At 38.1% G+C, this 16,746-nt stretch overlaps 1 protein-coding gene across 1 annotated transcript in view; it reads left to right on the top strand.

Moving 5' to 3' along the window:
• Window positions 1-14,221, top strand: part of ankrd27 (ankyrin repeat domain 27 (VPS9 domain)) — a 668,625-nt gene extending 654,404 nt beyond the window's left edge. The window contains exons 25-27 of the mRNA XM_039763577.1: window positions 11,131-11,203; window positions 11,397-11,469; window positions 13,000-14,221. Of these exons, the coding sequence (XP_039619511.1) occupies window positions 11,131-11,203; window positions 11,397-11,469; window positions 13,000-13,236 (383 nt within the window). The 3' untranslated portion in view covers window positions 13,237-14,221. The remainder of the gene's footprint in view (window positions 1-11,130; window positions 11,204-11,396; window positions 11,470-12,999) is intronic.
• The last annotated feature ends 2,525 nt before the right edge of the window (window positions 14,222-16,746 follow it).

Genomic DNA, 16,746 nt, shown 5'->3' with positions numbered 1-16,746 from the left:
CTGTACTTAAAGGTTATTTATTTCTTCTTCTGTATGCTTTAAACATACGGTTCAAAACTTAGATCTTTTAATTTACGAGTTACTTTACACTCAAAAGACCCTTAGGCCGTTGGCACTTAGATATGCGCCAAGCTCAGTGCCGTGCATAAGCACGAACGCGAGCATAAAAAGAATTCTTTCAAGGACACGGTTAAAAAACCGTATGCCTCTATACCTTACACAAGGTAAGGCAAAACACTTACTAAAGAACATTGTTTACTCAAAAACTGTTAAGAAATGACAGGAAAATACCAACTTAATTCTATTCACGGGGGTTTTAGGAACATTTCAACCGTCAGCAACCCTTGTAGCATTGAAACTGTGGAAAATTGTCTGGATTACAACATTTAGAGAGCTCTATATTGATAATTTGTTTGCATCTTTATTAATTACTGTCTAAATTTAACCTTGCAGATGCACAATTTTCTGATGTACAAATTTCATTTGCTTTCTGAATATTTTTGTGTGTTTCTCATGGATTTTGGCCTGTTGATCACATAAATCACCTATGATTTTATTGTAATTGCCTATTTTATGTTTTCTTCTCATATTTTATTTTAATATTTTGCCCACACTGTGGTGGGCTGGCGCCCTGCCTGGAGTTTATTTCCTGCCTTGTGCCCTGTGTTGGCTGGGATTGGCTCCAGCAGACCCCCGTGACCCTGTAGTTAGGATATAGCAGGTTGGATGATGGATGGATGGATGGATTTTGCCCACATACATACATAACCAGATAGACAAAAGACAGTATAAAGCACCATTGCTATAATGGTATCTGTTTAATTGATGTAAGAAATTGAATGTCCTATAATTTTCTACAAATGACATTGATATCTTAATAATCGTCCCACAACAGTAAACTGTTCATGTGAAGCAATCCCTTGGGTGGTGTTATGTCATATACAGTTCAACTACAACTGAAACATATGTGTTTATCATAAATTAGGGACACTGCTAGGAGGGATACAGCTCAGATATACCAAATGCTGTTTCATTTTACAAATGGGACAGCATAGCTGAAAATCACTACCTTAAAATGACCTGGAAAACTACATATCCATTTTGTTCCAGGGCAGATAAGTGTTGCACATAAACAATTTGTTGACCAAAATGTAGTGTCATGGATTTCAAATTTTATATATGTATATTTTTTTATGAATTTAACAGTTAAGGACGATGTATTGATTACTTTACAACCTGCGAACTGATGGGCGACAGGGGCTAAAATTTCCAAATTTGTTGTTTTAATTGCCAAATTGGTGTATGGAAGGGAAACATATATTCTCTATTGTCTATTTAAAGATATCTACAGTGCATCCGGAAAGTATTCACAATGCTTCACTTTTTCCACATTTTGTTATGTTGCAGTCTTATTCCAAAATTAATTAAATTCATTTTTTTCCACAGAATTCTACACGCAACACCCCATAATGACAATTTGAAAAAAGTTTACTTGAGGTTTTTGCAAATGTATTAAAAGTAAAAAAAAACTGAGAAATCACATAAGTATTCACAGCCTTTGCTCAATACTTTGTCGATGCATCTTTGGCAGCAATTACAGCCTCAAGTCTTTTTGAATATGATGCCACAAGCTTGGCACACCTATCCTTGGCCAGTTTCACCCATTCCTCTTTGCAGCACCTCTCAAGCTCCATCAGGTTGGATGGGAAGCGTCGGTGCACAGCCTTTAGAGATCTCTCCAGAGATGTTCAATCGGATTCAAGTCAGGGCTTTGGCTGGACCACTCAAGGACATTCACAGAGTTGTCCTGAAGCCACTCCTTTGATATCTTGGCTGTGTGCTTAAGGTCGTTGACCTGCTGAAAGATGAACTGTCGCCCCAGTCTGAGGTCAAGAGCACTCTGGAGCAGGTTTTCATCCAGGACGTCTCTGTACATTGCTGCAGTCATCTTTCCCTTTATCCTGACTAGACTCCCAGTTCCTGCCGCTGAAAAACATCCCCACAGCATGATGCTGCCACCACCATGCTTCACTGTAGGGATGGTATTGGCCTGGTGATGAGCGGTGCCTGGTTTCCTCCAAACGTGACACCTGGCATTCACACCAAAGAGTTCAATATTTGTCTCATCAAACCAGAGAATTTTGTTTCTCATGGTCTGAGTCCTTCAGGTGCCTTTTGGCAAACTCCAGGCAGGCTGCCATGTGCCTTTTACTAAGGAGTGGCTTCCGTCTGGCCACTCTACCATACAGGCCTGATTGGTGGATTGCTGCAGAGATGGTTGTCCTTCTGGAAGGTTCTCTTCTCTCCACAGAGGACCTCTGGAGCTCTGACAGAGTGACCATCGGGTTCTTGGTCACCTCCCTGAATAAGGCCCTTCTCCCCTGATCACTCAGTTTAGATGGCTGGCCATCTCTAGGAAGAGTCCTGGTGGTTTCGAATTTCTTCCACTTACGGATGATGGAGGCCACTGTGCTCATTGGGACCTTCAAAGCAGCAGACATTTTTCTGTAACCTTCTCCAGATTTGTGCCTTGAGACAATCCTGTTTTGGAGGTCTACAGACAATTCCTTTGAGTTCATACTTGGTTTGTGCTCTGACATGAACTTTCAACTGTGGGACCTTTATATAGACAGGTGTGTGCCTTTCCAAATCATGTCCAATCAACTGAATTTACCACAGGTGGACTCCAAATTAAGCTGCAGAAAAATCTCAAGGATGATCAGAGGAAACAGGATGCACCTGAGCTCAATTTTGAGCTTATTGGTGAATACTTATGTACATGTGCTTTCTCAATTTTTTTATTTTTAATTAATTTGCAAAAATCTCAAGTAAATTTTTTTCACGTTGTCATAGTGGGGTGTTGTGTGTAGAATTCTGAGGAAAAAAATGAATTTAATCCATTTTGGAATAAGGCTGTAACATAACAAAATGTGGAAAAAGTGATGCGCTGTGAATACTTTCTGGATGCACTGTATATATGAATGTGAGGGGGTGCTAAATAGAATAATGCAGGGTGACTGACAATTAGGCTTTCACTAGAGACTTTGTCTACAGGATCCCTATGTGTTTTTGTATCTGAATGTGTAATAATCTTAAGGTGTGAGAATAGAACAACTTAGGAATGGACTTGGCAAGTCCTATAAAAACCATGATAATAGACCAACAAAGCTATTTTTGTCTCCACTTCGTGTAAAACGAACAGATGACAAATTGTGAAAGCAATGAAAAGAAAGATGAGGGATTTTGATATTTGAGACAAGTGTTTTCATGAATACCTGAAGCCAAGATTAAGGAACACATCTATGCTGTTCCATATTATCAATAATAAGCAGTTCAGATGTCTGTTAACACTAGAATTACCAGAGCCTACGAAAAAACTCGTAATTCCGTCCCACCATAAATCGCTTCTTAAATCCCTTCGCACCTCTCCGCCAGCGCCCTTTGCCTTCTAAATGTGCTGATAAAGAGAAGCTAGGAGCAGCCGGCTATTCCACCCCCCCACCAATTTAGAACGTGCACGAACTTCTCCCAGCTCATGCCTTGATTGAGTATCTGGGACTGAAGTGGAGTTTTAGAGTGGAAATAATATATCGTTATTTGGAACACACGCATTTCATGTCTGTTCCGTTTCTACAGTAATCTGTGTCAACACATTGTTAAAACAGAAACGTTTTTTATATTCTAGTAGTAGATGACAAAATGTAGGCATAAACTATATAATGTATGAAGCCTGAAGTCCAAATAGCAAAGAAACATTTTCATAAAAGGTTCAAATATAACACAACAATTGCGCTTTTATTCAAAAATATAACTGCAGAAACAAAAAGCCGCTTTAACATGCGACATTGACAACCCGATATTATAACTGCCTCTGTGGTGCAATGGAAGTAGTTCTCGCCTTGGAATCAAAAGGTCGTGAGTTCAATCCTGCACCACTCCATTTTGAGAAGTAAACTGCTCTTAGTCTTACTATTTTAGAATAAAAACATACATTTGATTTCAGTCTGTAACAGCCGGTGCAATTTATGATCCTTGTAAAGGTTGTTTTTTTTTTTTTTTTAAATTCACTTTTCATTCTCTCAGTCACGTTCAGAATCAATCCATACAACCCCATCTGACACGGCTGTTTTCACTAAAGACGCGCTATAGCTCTGCATTGTACCACGATGCATACTAACGCCCAACACCTAAACCGGGTTCTGACACACAAATGCTGGCGAAGCTGCCTTCTTCGTATCTCACCGTCACTTGCTTTTCTTTTTATTCAGTTATTGGTGTAAAAGTATAACAAAAGTGCACTTTTATTCAAGTGCACTTTTTCCATCGCCTTTTCCTGTAAGAAGCAATGTACACACTTCTCTCTATGCTGTGGTTTCTATTAAACACCTGAAAGAAAGAGACAATACATGTGAAAATATCATCGCACTAATGCAATATTATTTGAAAACGAACAGCGTCAGATCGGGTGTGAATTTATGCAGGAACTGGAAATTCTCTGATGCGGGACCTTCCCCCAGGAAGAAAGTACAGTGTCAGGTGCTCATTCAGTGTAATAGGAACCATAGCACAGAGAGTTGTGTGCACGGCAACAAGTACACGTGTCGTAAATGTAGGAAGGACGGTCCTTGGGTGTGTGGGAACTGTTAATATTTGAATGTGATGATTTTATATAGCACGGAATGAAAATCAGCACTTCTCAGCATTGCACCATGCAAGCTGTCGCCTACTGTAACTTGCTTTCTTTTTTCTTCGGTTATGCAGGTAGTCTTGAATAAAAGTGCACTTGTTTTGTTTGCGAAATGAAGTGTCTGCGTGCACTTTTCGTGGCATTACGTGTATTTTTGAGTATGCCCGTTTGAGCAGTATAAAAAGTATTGAAAAGTATAACAAAACAACGGGCAGATGGGGAGTGTCTGATGATTGCATATAGCGCCGAAGTTACTGCTCTTTACCATTCTCTCCTCTGCATGTCCTGGAGTACAAAAGAAACAGAATACAGACGCGCTATAGCTCTGCAGTGTACCACGATGCATACTAACGCACCCCCCAAAGCGTTCTAACACACAGACGCTGGCGAAGCTGCCTTCTTCGTATCTCACCGTCACTTGCTTTTCTTTTTATTCAGTTTTATTGAGTGTTCCTGCCAGTCCCCGCATGTTGCTGTATGCTGTTTCTTTTGTACTCCAGGACATGCAGAGGAGAGAATGGTAAAGAGCAGTAACTTCGGCGCTATATGCAATCATCAGACACTCCCCATCTGCCCGTTGTTTTGTTATACTTTTACACCAATATATGTTCCTGTGTTTGAGCATGCTTAAAAAATACACGTGTCATGCTACGAAAAGTGCACGCAGACACTTCATTTCGCAAACAAAACAAGTGCACTTTTATTCAAGACTACCTGTATAACCGAAGAAAAAAAAAAAGCAAGTTACAGTAGGCGATTGATACGACAGCTTGCATGGTGCAATGCTGAGAAGTGCTGATTTTCATTCCGTGCTATATAAAATCATCACATTCAAATATTAACAGTTCCCACACACCCAAGGACCGTCCTTCCTACAACTATCTGTGCTATGGTTCCTATTACACTGAATGAGCACCTGACACTGTACTTTCTTCCCTGGGGGAAGGTCCCGCATCAGAGAATTTCCAGTTCCTGCATAAATTCACACCCGATCTGACGCTGTTCGTTTTCAAATAATATTGCATTAGTGCGATGATATTTTCACATGTATTGTCTCTTTCTTTCAGGTGTGTAATAGAAACCACAGCATAGAGAGAAGTGTGTACATTGCTTCTTACAGGAAAAGGCGATGGAAAAAGTGCACTTGAATAAAAGTACACTTTTTTGTTATAATTTTCCACCAATGTATCTTCCTGTGTTTGAACGACACGGGCAGATGGGAAGTGTCTGATGATTGCATATAGCGCCGAAGTTACTGCTCTTTACCATTCTCTCCTCTGCATGTCCTGGAGTACAAAAGAAACAGCATACAACAACATGTGGGGACTGGCAGGAACACTCAATAAAACTGAATAAAAAGAAAAGCAAGTGACGGTGAGATACAAAGAAGGCAGCTTCGCCAGCGTTTGTGTGTCAGAACTCGGGTTGGGATATAGAGCAATAGCGCGTCTTTAGTGAAAACAGCCGTGTCAGATGGGGTTGTATGGATTGATTCTGAACGTGACTGAGAGAATGAAAAGTGAATTAAAAAAAAGCTAACCTTTACAAGGATCATTAATTGCACCGGCTGTTAAAGACTGAAATCAAATGTATGCTTTTATTCTAAAATAGTAAGACTAAGAGCAGTTTACTTCTCAAAACGGAGAGGCGCAGGATCGAACTCGCAACCTTTTGATTCCAAGGCGAGAACTGATTCTATTGTACCACAGAGGCAGTTACAAGAAACAGCTGTCAATGTCACATGTTAAGGCGGCTTTTTGTTTCTGCAGTTATATTTTTGAATAAAAGCGCAATTGTTATCTACTACTAGAATATAAAAACGTTTCTGTTTTAACAATGTGTTGACACAGATTACTGTAGAAATGGAACAGACATGAAATGGGTGTGTTCCAAATAACGATCTATTATTTCCACTCTAAAACTTTTCTTCACTCCCAGATACTCAATCAAGGCATGAGCTGAGAGAAGTTTGTGCACGTTCTAAATTGGTAGGGGGATGGAATAGCCGGCTGCTCCTAGCTTCTCTTTATCAGCACATTTAGAGGACAAAGGACGCGATTTAAGGTGGGACGGAATTACGAGTTTTTTCGTAGGCTCTGGTAATTCTAGTGTTAATTGGGGCTGGTGGAAATTGCATTCTTGTTGAGAATTTTCTTGACAACTATTGGACAGCAAACTACATCCAGCTGGTGGACAACAAGCTTCAAGCATGCAAAACCATGAAGAGTTTTTCACTGTTAATCAATGATGAACATAGTTAAAGGTTTCCCCAGGACATTGCAATGATGATAAAGTGGTATCAGGGCAGGTGGAATCCATTAGTACTGGCCAGTTGTTGTTGTCAATGCAAATAAGCAGCAAAACATTTTACTTCAATTGAATTAATGCAACGTGTCAACAACATTAAGCAATTAAACACACTTGATTCAATAAAAGTTAATATTGCATATCTCTAAATCAATACGTTATACAATCAATGTGAGATTTTATTTTTCTTCAGCTTGAAGCTGTCCAGCCTAGTCACCATTTTTTTTTTTTGGAATCAAAACTTAAAAAAAAATTGTCTAGTGTTATCCTTAATGCTTTTATTAAACTATGAGAGAAATATCCCACATGGGGATCGATTTATCAGATGAACTACCATTATTGAGCAAAAACCAGAAGTCAATGACTATGCTTTATCAGGTATCTGAAATTATTAAAATAAAGCTGAATTTTTAAAATAATAATGCAAAAGATCTTTTCCTTAACATGAGGAGTGTTCACAATTCCTCATTCTAAAATGAGATGTCATTTGATACATGAATTGAAGCTTTCGCAGCAGCAATGCAAAATGAAGATCTCCTTAGTGAAAAATTGATGAGAAACATTAAATCATATTACATAAAGAAAAAAAGAACATAAACAGTATAATTAATTATGAAGCTTGGAGAAATATTTAAAAAAGATCAAAAAAATATTTAAGAGTACACTGACAAAAACAGAAAGGCATAGGGACAACATACAAAAACTTTGTATGGTTTGCAACTGAACCCAGCAATTTGGAGTTTTAAGGCAGCAGTGTTAAATACTGTACCATGCCACAATGGTTCCTGGTTTTTAACGAGCATTTGTATGTAAAGAGAATACTGAAAACAGCAATATTGTAGGGCAAGGCTATTCAAATGGTTGCCCGTGGGCCACAGGCGGCCCAGAATCAACCTCCGAGTGGCCCAGCCCATGGCTCCGCCCATAGATAATAAATTAATATATATTATTCATAAATTATTTAATATAATTTAATATAAATATATATATTATATTAATATAAATATATAGTATATTAATACAAATATAAAGTATTTATTATGTCTACGGTCCCGCCAAAAACGCACATTCCTACGTAAATTACGTAGCCTGTGTCACAAGAACGAGACATGGACAGATAAAGAGTTGGGGCAGCCACCCGTATATTGTGGTATCCTGGCTGCAAAAGGTCGTTTTAACAAACAATCAGCACTGAAGTGCATTCAATCGAGTCCAGTACAAGACTGAGGAAACAAAGGAAAAGGGGCAGGTTTTAAAGGGGGAGACAGGAAGTGAGGTCATATGGATCTGGCACGTGGTCTTCCACCATTGGTTCGTAGCCGGAGGTGACATCAGAGGGACTGGAGCTGGTGTGGCCGACTTCCATTGGCTCAGTCCCGGAAGTGATGTCAGGAGAGCCAGGTGAAATCCCCCGGGGATGGTCTACAGGCAAGGGAGAAAAGAGTCAGTGCACTCTGCCACACCCCGGCATGCCTCCGAACTGCCTTCACTCAAGCCCTTTAGCTGTCTCCCATGCGCACGTGTGTGACACCTGCAACACGCAAACAATGCAGAGCGTGCCGGTAGTAGTTTAGATTACTATCAATATGTCTTTCTCAACACTGAAACGTAAAATTGCCAATGAAAAGCGTAAGTTTAACCCTGCCTGGACTGACAAATACTTGTTTATTTTACCGCCACATCCAAACGCCAAACCGATGTGTTTAATTTGTAATGAGTGCGTTGGAGTATTTAAAGATTACAATGTGCGTTGGCATCATGTTGAGAAACACCACACTTTTCGCACCAATTTTCCAGAGGGATCTCAAGAGAGGGCTGCAAAAGTGCAGAGTTTGATTGCATCTTACAACCGGAGCAGTACTACCATGGTGCGGTCATTCACAGCCCAAGAGAGAGCTACTGCAGCATCCCTTCATGTTTCCTGGATACTGGCAAAAAAGAAAAGGCCATTCACAGACTCTGAAACCGTGAAGGACTGTATGCTGGCTGTCGTGGATGAGGTGATAAATGACGATAAAATTAAAATGAGCGTGGTATCTGCTATAAAAAACATACCCCTGTCAGATACTTCAAACATTCGTAGGGTTGAAATTCTTGCTGCAGATGTGTATGAAACGCTGTTAGGAGACCTGATGAAAGCTGATACTATGTCTATAGCAGTAGATGAGTCCACAGACAAAACTGATACTGCTCAGTTGTGCATATATGTCCGTTTTTTTGATGGCAAATGCTTCCGAGAGGAGCTGCTCGGCCTACTGCCGTTAGAAGGACACACAACTGGCGATATAGTCTTTGGGAAAATTTCTGCCTTTTTTAAAGTCAGTGGTCTGGATATGAAGCGCGTTTGCATGCTTGTGACAAATGGGGCTCCATCCATGACAGGGAAAGTGAATGGTTTGGCAGCACGTTGGTCCGCTGTTGCACCTCAGTTGATCTCCTTACACTGCATTGTGCATCAGGCGGTGTTGTGCGCAAAACTAAGCGGGGCGCTCAAAACGACAGTGGACAGCGTTTTGGCTATAATTAATTTTATTCGCTCCACATCAAGCCTCCAACACCGCTTATTCCGCATGCTGCTGTCAGAAATGAGCACCACGACCTTCTTTTGCATAATGACGTGACGTGGCTGTCCAAAGGCAAAGCACTGGAGCGTTTCTGCGGTCTCAGAGAAGAGATCATAACTTTCCTCCGCGGCAGCAAGCAAAAAAAGGCAGAAACGCACTTGAGTCGCATACTGGACGACAACTTCATGGCCGATGCCTGCTTTCTGAGCGACATATTCAAACACCTGAACGATCTCAATTTGGGACTACAAGGCAGAGACAAAACTGTCATCGACCTTGTGGAACAGATGCGCATTCCAAGTTAAACTGGACCTTTTCGCAAATGATTTGAGCACAGGCCGAATGCTGCATTTTCCGACACTCCGCAAATGCATCTCATCCCCCGCACAAATCACAGATGTGATGACAAATTTTATTGCGATGTTGTAAAATAACTTTGCTGGTCGATTGGATGGACTTGATCTGCCCACAGAGTTGGCCGTTTTTGTCAGAGACCCGTTCACTGTTGCAATAGAAGGGGACTTATCCGCCAGAGCTAAGAAACTGGTCCCTTCCATTGACGAGAGGAAATTCACACTCGAACTTGTTGACATGCAGTCATCTGTAACCATGGCACAGGAGCTTTCCACTAACAAGCCTGCAATGTTTTGGACTGATGTCAACTCACATCAGTTCCCTAACATTAAGAAAGCGATCGTCATGCTCACTCAGTATGTTTGGATCAACATATACATGTGAGTCAAGTTTTTCACACATGAACTCCATAAAAAGCAACTCTCGTTGCTCCCTGACTGACCATACTCTCCACCAATGCCTTCTAATTGCATTGACAACTTACGAGCCTAAAGTCACTGCTCTCGTTCAAAACAAAAAATGTCACTTCTCCCACTAAGTCAGCAGGGTAACTGTAGCCTACAATACATCAATATAATGTGGGATGCGTAACAGAGGCATGCCTAATCACACATGGTGATTTAAAATATGTTCCCTCATTGTTGTTATAGTTGTGATTACTGTGCACTTTTTATTTTATGCACTTTGTGATATTCCTGGGTCAAATGTGTGCAAGTTGTTTGTTTAGTTTCAAAAGGAAACAATGTTATTTCTAATAGCCTACTACTGTGCACTATTTTGTTTTATGCACTTTGTGATCAGATAGGTCAGATATGTAGCCTAGGTCAGTTTTTTTTTCTTTTGTAAGTGGAAAAAATAGGGGCTACCTCAGATTCTGTTAATTCAGCTTTTTTGTATGCACCTTTTGCTCTGCAAACTGACCAAAGTTAAAGAGAAACAACGAATAAACCTTATGTTTTTCAATGAATTTGTTTGTGTTGGTTTTAAAATCTGTCATTACGAGCTGCTTTGCCGCTAAAATGACTAGCCCAGCTAACCTTCTTGGTTTGACAATCTGGCCCAACTGAATTTGTAATTGAATAGCCCTGTTGTAGGGCATAAAGTTTGCATGTTAATTTTCAAAAATAAGGAATTTAAAAGGCTTTATCTTTTGGACTTGTGCAAAACAAATACTTTTTTGGATTTCTTTGAAAATGAGCATTTTTAATGTTGTTACAGCAACTGCATCATTGAAGAAAGAATATAAAGAATTCAATGACCCTGGAAGAAGATTTCCACATGTTGAGCCAAGGTAAAAATGGTTACTATTAAGCAGTTAAATAACAGTTGAATTGTTAATTTTGTATGCTTTTTGGAGTATTTCTTTAACCCTGTGCTCTTAACTTTTAGTTCTATTAATTAAGTAAATCAGCATAAAATATGTATAGTATATGAAAAGTATGATACTTCGGTAGATTTATACATACTAGTTTTGCTTATTTCAGAACACAGCATATGAAGACAATATTCGCAAGAGACAAGAATACACCATGCTTTCTGTCATCTGGGCTTCCTCAGGTAAAAATTGCCAGTGTAATTAAAATTGTGGCCTGTCTAATAAGAAGTACTGTTTTTATTTTTATTTTTTCAGTTTAATAAAAAAATTGTGTGCAAGGATAAAAAAGTAATCAATTTGAACTAAAATCACTAACGAACAGAAAAATACTTTTTAGATTGGTCATATCAATTGTATTCCACATAGTAAATAAAAAAAAAATAAGTATTGTCGGAAATTGTTGAAGAGGTCATACTATAAAATAATTTAACATTAACATGCTAAATGTGGGGCAAATGGTGCATGGCCTCATATTCCCTGAAGGTGGTACTATTTTGCAAACATTACATAGGTAGTAAACTTGTAACTGTAATTTAATGTATTGTTAAAATTTTTATTAGCAAACCCAGTTTAAGCCAGCATTATATTAAGGGTGAGGGATAGGGTATGGGGATGTCCAACTTAACCTCTGCAATTGCTGACATGTTGCCTGGTAGTACCACGGCCTGTACAAAAGATGTATTGATATGGTGAGTTCAAACACAATCTCTACTCTTTCATTCTCCTTTTTTAATTCTGTCGTGGTACAACAAACATGAAATGTCAGATAGACACACCACTGCTTTCTCTGCTTCCTAGTGGCCACATTGGATGCAGTGTACAGTTATTGGACTGACTGAGTCCATGGAGATGTTAAATTACACAACTATGTAAAGATTTTGTAAATTACATCTGTGGCTAAAAATAACTATAAAAGGCTATAAAACTATGAACTATAAAAATATATTATGGAGGCATCAACATATTTCTTTTTTTCATTTTTGGTGGAAAATTACTTTATGCAATTTGTTTCTGGGCCCATGGAGCACACATTGGTTTGGCATAACTTTATGCATGTGAATTATCAAAATATATTCAGTTCCGCCTTGAGGCTTGAAGAATAGAGACTTTCAAGTAACCATTGCTTGAATTTTCTGTGGCACAATTTAAAGGCAGCACTATCTTTTACATCTTTTTTAATGCAATAGTTATGAACATTATCATGAATTACACTGATTATTTAAGGAGAATACAGTTTAACATTTTTCCAGTTGTTAACTGAACATTTGGAAAATGCTGGCATGCAGAATTATCTTGTTCATTCTTGGTTTGAAATTCGGAATGTGTATTGACTGATATGTAATGAAGTGTGCCATTTTATAAATGAACATTCATTTGCTTTTTCTACTTTTAGTTAGTGCTTTGATGTATGTTGAAATGTCCTTTGATTATTGAGCTGTATGAGAAAGTAATCTGTTATTTTTTTTAATTTATTCAGCTGACATTTTACCATCACATGCACTCATATCTTCCACTGCTTTCATGCTGTTCCAATGATCCTTTCTTTGTCCATTTCCTGCACATTCATACCTCACACTACAGACCACAAGCAACACCATCTGCACCAATTTTGAGTCATGAAAGTGTGACAACACTTCATTTTTGCACTTGACGTGTACTGCTTTGACATTGTTCATACTGTTTAAACTGTTATATGTATATTTCTTTTACAGTTACCAAATAAAATGTTTGACCAGATGAAAAATGATGAAGTTCTCGTTACTGGTTGTTTGGAAGAAAAAGAAGGACAAAGAGAAGAAACTCCTAATTCATTCAAAAACAGTCAGAGATTTAGGCACACTGTCAGCAGTTTGCCCATGATTTTTAATGATTCTGCAAAAGAACATCAAACAAGGCAGAGTGATATTCAAGATTGTACATACAGGGCTAATGTAAGTGCCGACATGTAGAACTGGAAGAGAAATCTCAATATTTCCCATATATTTAATAGTCATAGTAATTCCTAAAGTATTTTCCAGTAAATGAATGAAACATTTTCTTTGTAGCTTACAGTCATCTCACCTACAGATGATGTAGGGAGTGGAAAATTGTCCCGAGACTTTTCAGCAATACTGATCAGGAAGTGTTTAGAAGTCCAAACCAGCATGGAGTGAGAAGCTATACAATCAGCAATACTCTAATGAAAGGATGCTGTAATTAATTTGCACAACCATTGTTTGTTTTTGTTTTTTTGACTCTTGAATTTCTTGTTGCTCTTGGCATGTAGTAGGCAGTGATCACTAACACACTTTTCACATTCTGATGTTTTTACCTTATTATGATCTTTGTAGTACAGTGGCCACTATGCTTTAGAGAAGAACTTATACCATGCTTTTCAGTTATGTGTCACTTAAATTTGATGTTGCCAGTTAAAATAAATTAAATTCCAAATACCATATTTGCAAATTAAACCTTTCAAATTATGGAGGGTACAAAAAGAACATACAGCATATTTTTTTAATATATCATGAAATTCTGCAAATATTTGGATTGTTTTAAATCAATTGATGCATATGTATATTTAGAAATATCTAAAAGTTGCCCATGCCAGTTTTCAGTGGAGTAATTCACATTTAACTTTCCATGTCAATTTAAACTATTTTTTAAAGTCAAAACATATGTTCAAGTCAGTATTTTCTTTATTTCTAAAAGCAGATGTTTTGATTATTTAATAAATATTTTACAGTAAACTGTAGTGCAGATTTGTCAGTTACCTTGAATCATATGATGGACTTAAGGGCAGACTGAAAAAAACCTCTAATGCCATAAATGTCAAGTGTAGTGGTTATCTTAAAAAAAAAAACATGAACTGTAATTTTAGACAAAAGAATCTGCAGGTGGTTTTCCCTTGTGTATGAAAGTATAATTATAAAACAGTTTATACCTGAAGAAAAATTTGTTGGTTTATTATTACTGAATTTCTTAGAAAAATATAGAACAGGTTAACTACAGTAGCATTTATTTTTATACACAAGTTTTTGTAAACCCTTACCTTTTTTTACTTTTTGAGTAGCATTTTGTTTTATAATTCTGTGAATGTGCTATTATTATGTACCAATATATACCATAACATCAGTCATTAATACAGATGCATATTTTCAATGGGTACCATTTGGTAGTTTCCATTGACTGACTTAAAGTGGCATACATATATTTTGTCTATATCTCTTAAATGAAAGTGGCTGAGATCAACTATCAAATTTTAATTTCTTTGCTGAAACTGATGTATGTATAAAAATAAGCCATACTGTAAGTATCATTTAAAAGATCATGTGGCTTCTCTTTAGCTTCAGTTCATATGACATTTTTCCAGTTACATTTGTTTATAGAAGTAATATATATTTGAGTAAGTGTGAGTTTTGCATGAAACGACATATACTATGAGCACTGACACACCACCTTTATAGTGTGACTCTCTCAACAAATCATCTAGTTAGATATAAAGGTATAAATCTAACAACTATAGAATGCCAGTTTATGGTGATTTCCAGGGCATGAGATTTTGGCAGGCAGATATTGCCATAAGTAATACAATGCAATACAATTTTTTTTTTTTTGTATAGCCCAAAATCACACAAGAAGCGCCGCAATGGGCTTTAACAGGCCCTGCCTCTTCACAACCCCCCAGACTCTCTAAGAAGACAAGGAAAAACTCCCAAAAAAACCCTTGTAGGGAAAAAATAGAAGAAGCCTTGGGAAAGGCAGTTCAAAGAGAGATCCCTTTCCAGGTAGGTCGGGCAAGCAGTGGGTGTCAAAAAAAAGGGGGTCAATAAAATACAATACACAGAACAGAACAAATCCTCAATACAGTATAAAAATAAAGATTTTACAAGTATGGAGCAGAATTTAACACTAGATGATATCACATAGTATGATTTGGAGTTGTTTAGAGTCCTGGAGACCTCAGCCATAAAGTTGCATCCCCCATTTGACCATTCCACGGCTGAAACAGCACTGGGCCAGCCAATCCGATGGAAGTACCCCTCTACCCCACAATTCCTGTGATCCTCCATCAGGGATGACTTTATACCTTAGGCAGGCAAAACAACTTGGAAGTTGGGCCGTGGCACCAAGTACCACATTTGAGTACAGAGAAGAGAAACAGAATAGGTGAGGGTTAGTATCCAATTATAACTAATGTGTTACTTATGTTTTAGTGCTAATGACTAACAACAGAGATTCAGTCTGTACAGCTAATCAGCAGTCAGGATATGCTAAACTGAAGTAGTGAGTCTTCAGCTGTAATTTAAAAGCTTAAACTGAAGGGATATCTCTTACAGTAGCAGGCAGACCATTCCACAGTTTAGGGGCCCTGTAACTAAAAGCTCAACCTCCCACTGTTATTTTATTAATCCTTGGAATCATAAGCAGATCGGCATCTTGAGATGTACTCTCTGGTTTGTAAGTCATGATAAGTTCAGACAAGTAAGCCGGACCTTGGCCATTTAATACTTTATATGTTAAAAGGAGGATTTTGAAATCTGCCCTAAACTTAACTGGGAGCCAGTGTAAGGATTTAAGAACTGGAGTTATGTGTTCGTAATTTCTTGTTCTTGTAATAATTCTTGCAGAAGCATTTTGGATTAACTGGAGGCTGTATAAAGAACAGTTTGAACATCCAGTGAACACTGCATTGCAGTAGTCAATCCTACTAGAAAAAAATGCATGAATTAATATCTCAGAGTCCTGTTTATTTAGAAAGCACCTTAATTTCCTAACATTTTAAGATGGAATAAACATGATTTGGACAACTTTGGCATGCTTTAAATGACATGCTAGAGTCAAAGATAACTCCTAGATTGCGGGCTGATTTCAGTAAAATTAATGATGATGCCAACTGAGTTAAATGATGACAAAATATTGTTGTGATCAGCATCATTCCCTCCAACAATTAACATCTCTGTTTCATCTGTGTTTAAAGAGAAGTAGTTCTCATCCATCCACTCCTTTAATTCACTAACACAAAGACAACATTGGAGAAACTTCGTTTGATCTAAATGAAAGGTACAACTGGGTGTCATCTGCGTATGAGTGAAAATTAACATTGTTTCCTAATGATAGATCCCAGTGGAAGCAAGTCAAGTGAAAATAGTAAAGGTTCCAGTACTGAGCCCTGCGGGACATCATATCTCACTTCTGTGTATAATGATGGAGTACTGTCAGCACATTTCTGTACATATTGGAATCAATTTCTCTCTGTTATGAAAAGAAATCCTGGAAAGCAAAAGCAAGGCGACGATACATGATCTTCTCGGAAGTTCTCAGTAGACATTTAAAAGATCCACGAGACAAAAGAGACTTGCAATGGAGTGTCTCGCAGGGACTGTAAACATGAAACTTGGTGCCAAGACTTTGTCCCAGGGCCATCTCACGGGGACGTTGAACGTGAGATTCTTGAAAGACACACCAGAATTACAAAA

The sequence above is a fragment of the Polypterus senegalus genome, chromosome 9 (genome assembly GCF_016835505.1).
Source record: "Polypterus senegalus isolate Bchr_013 chromosome 9, ASM1683550v1, whole genome shotgun sequence".
Lineage (NCBI taxonomy): Eukaryota > Metazoa > Chordata > Cladistia > Polypteriformes > Polypteridae > Polypterus > Polypterus senegalus.
Note: the sequence above shows the minus strand (reverse complement) of the source record. Positions and strands in the feature narration are given on the sequence as shown.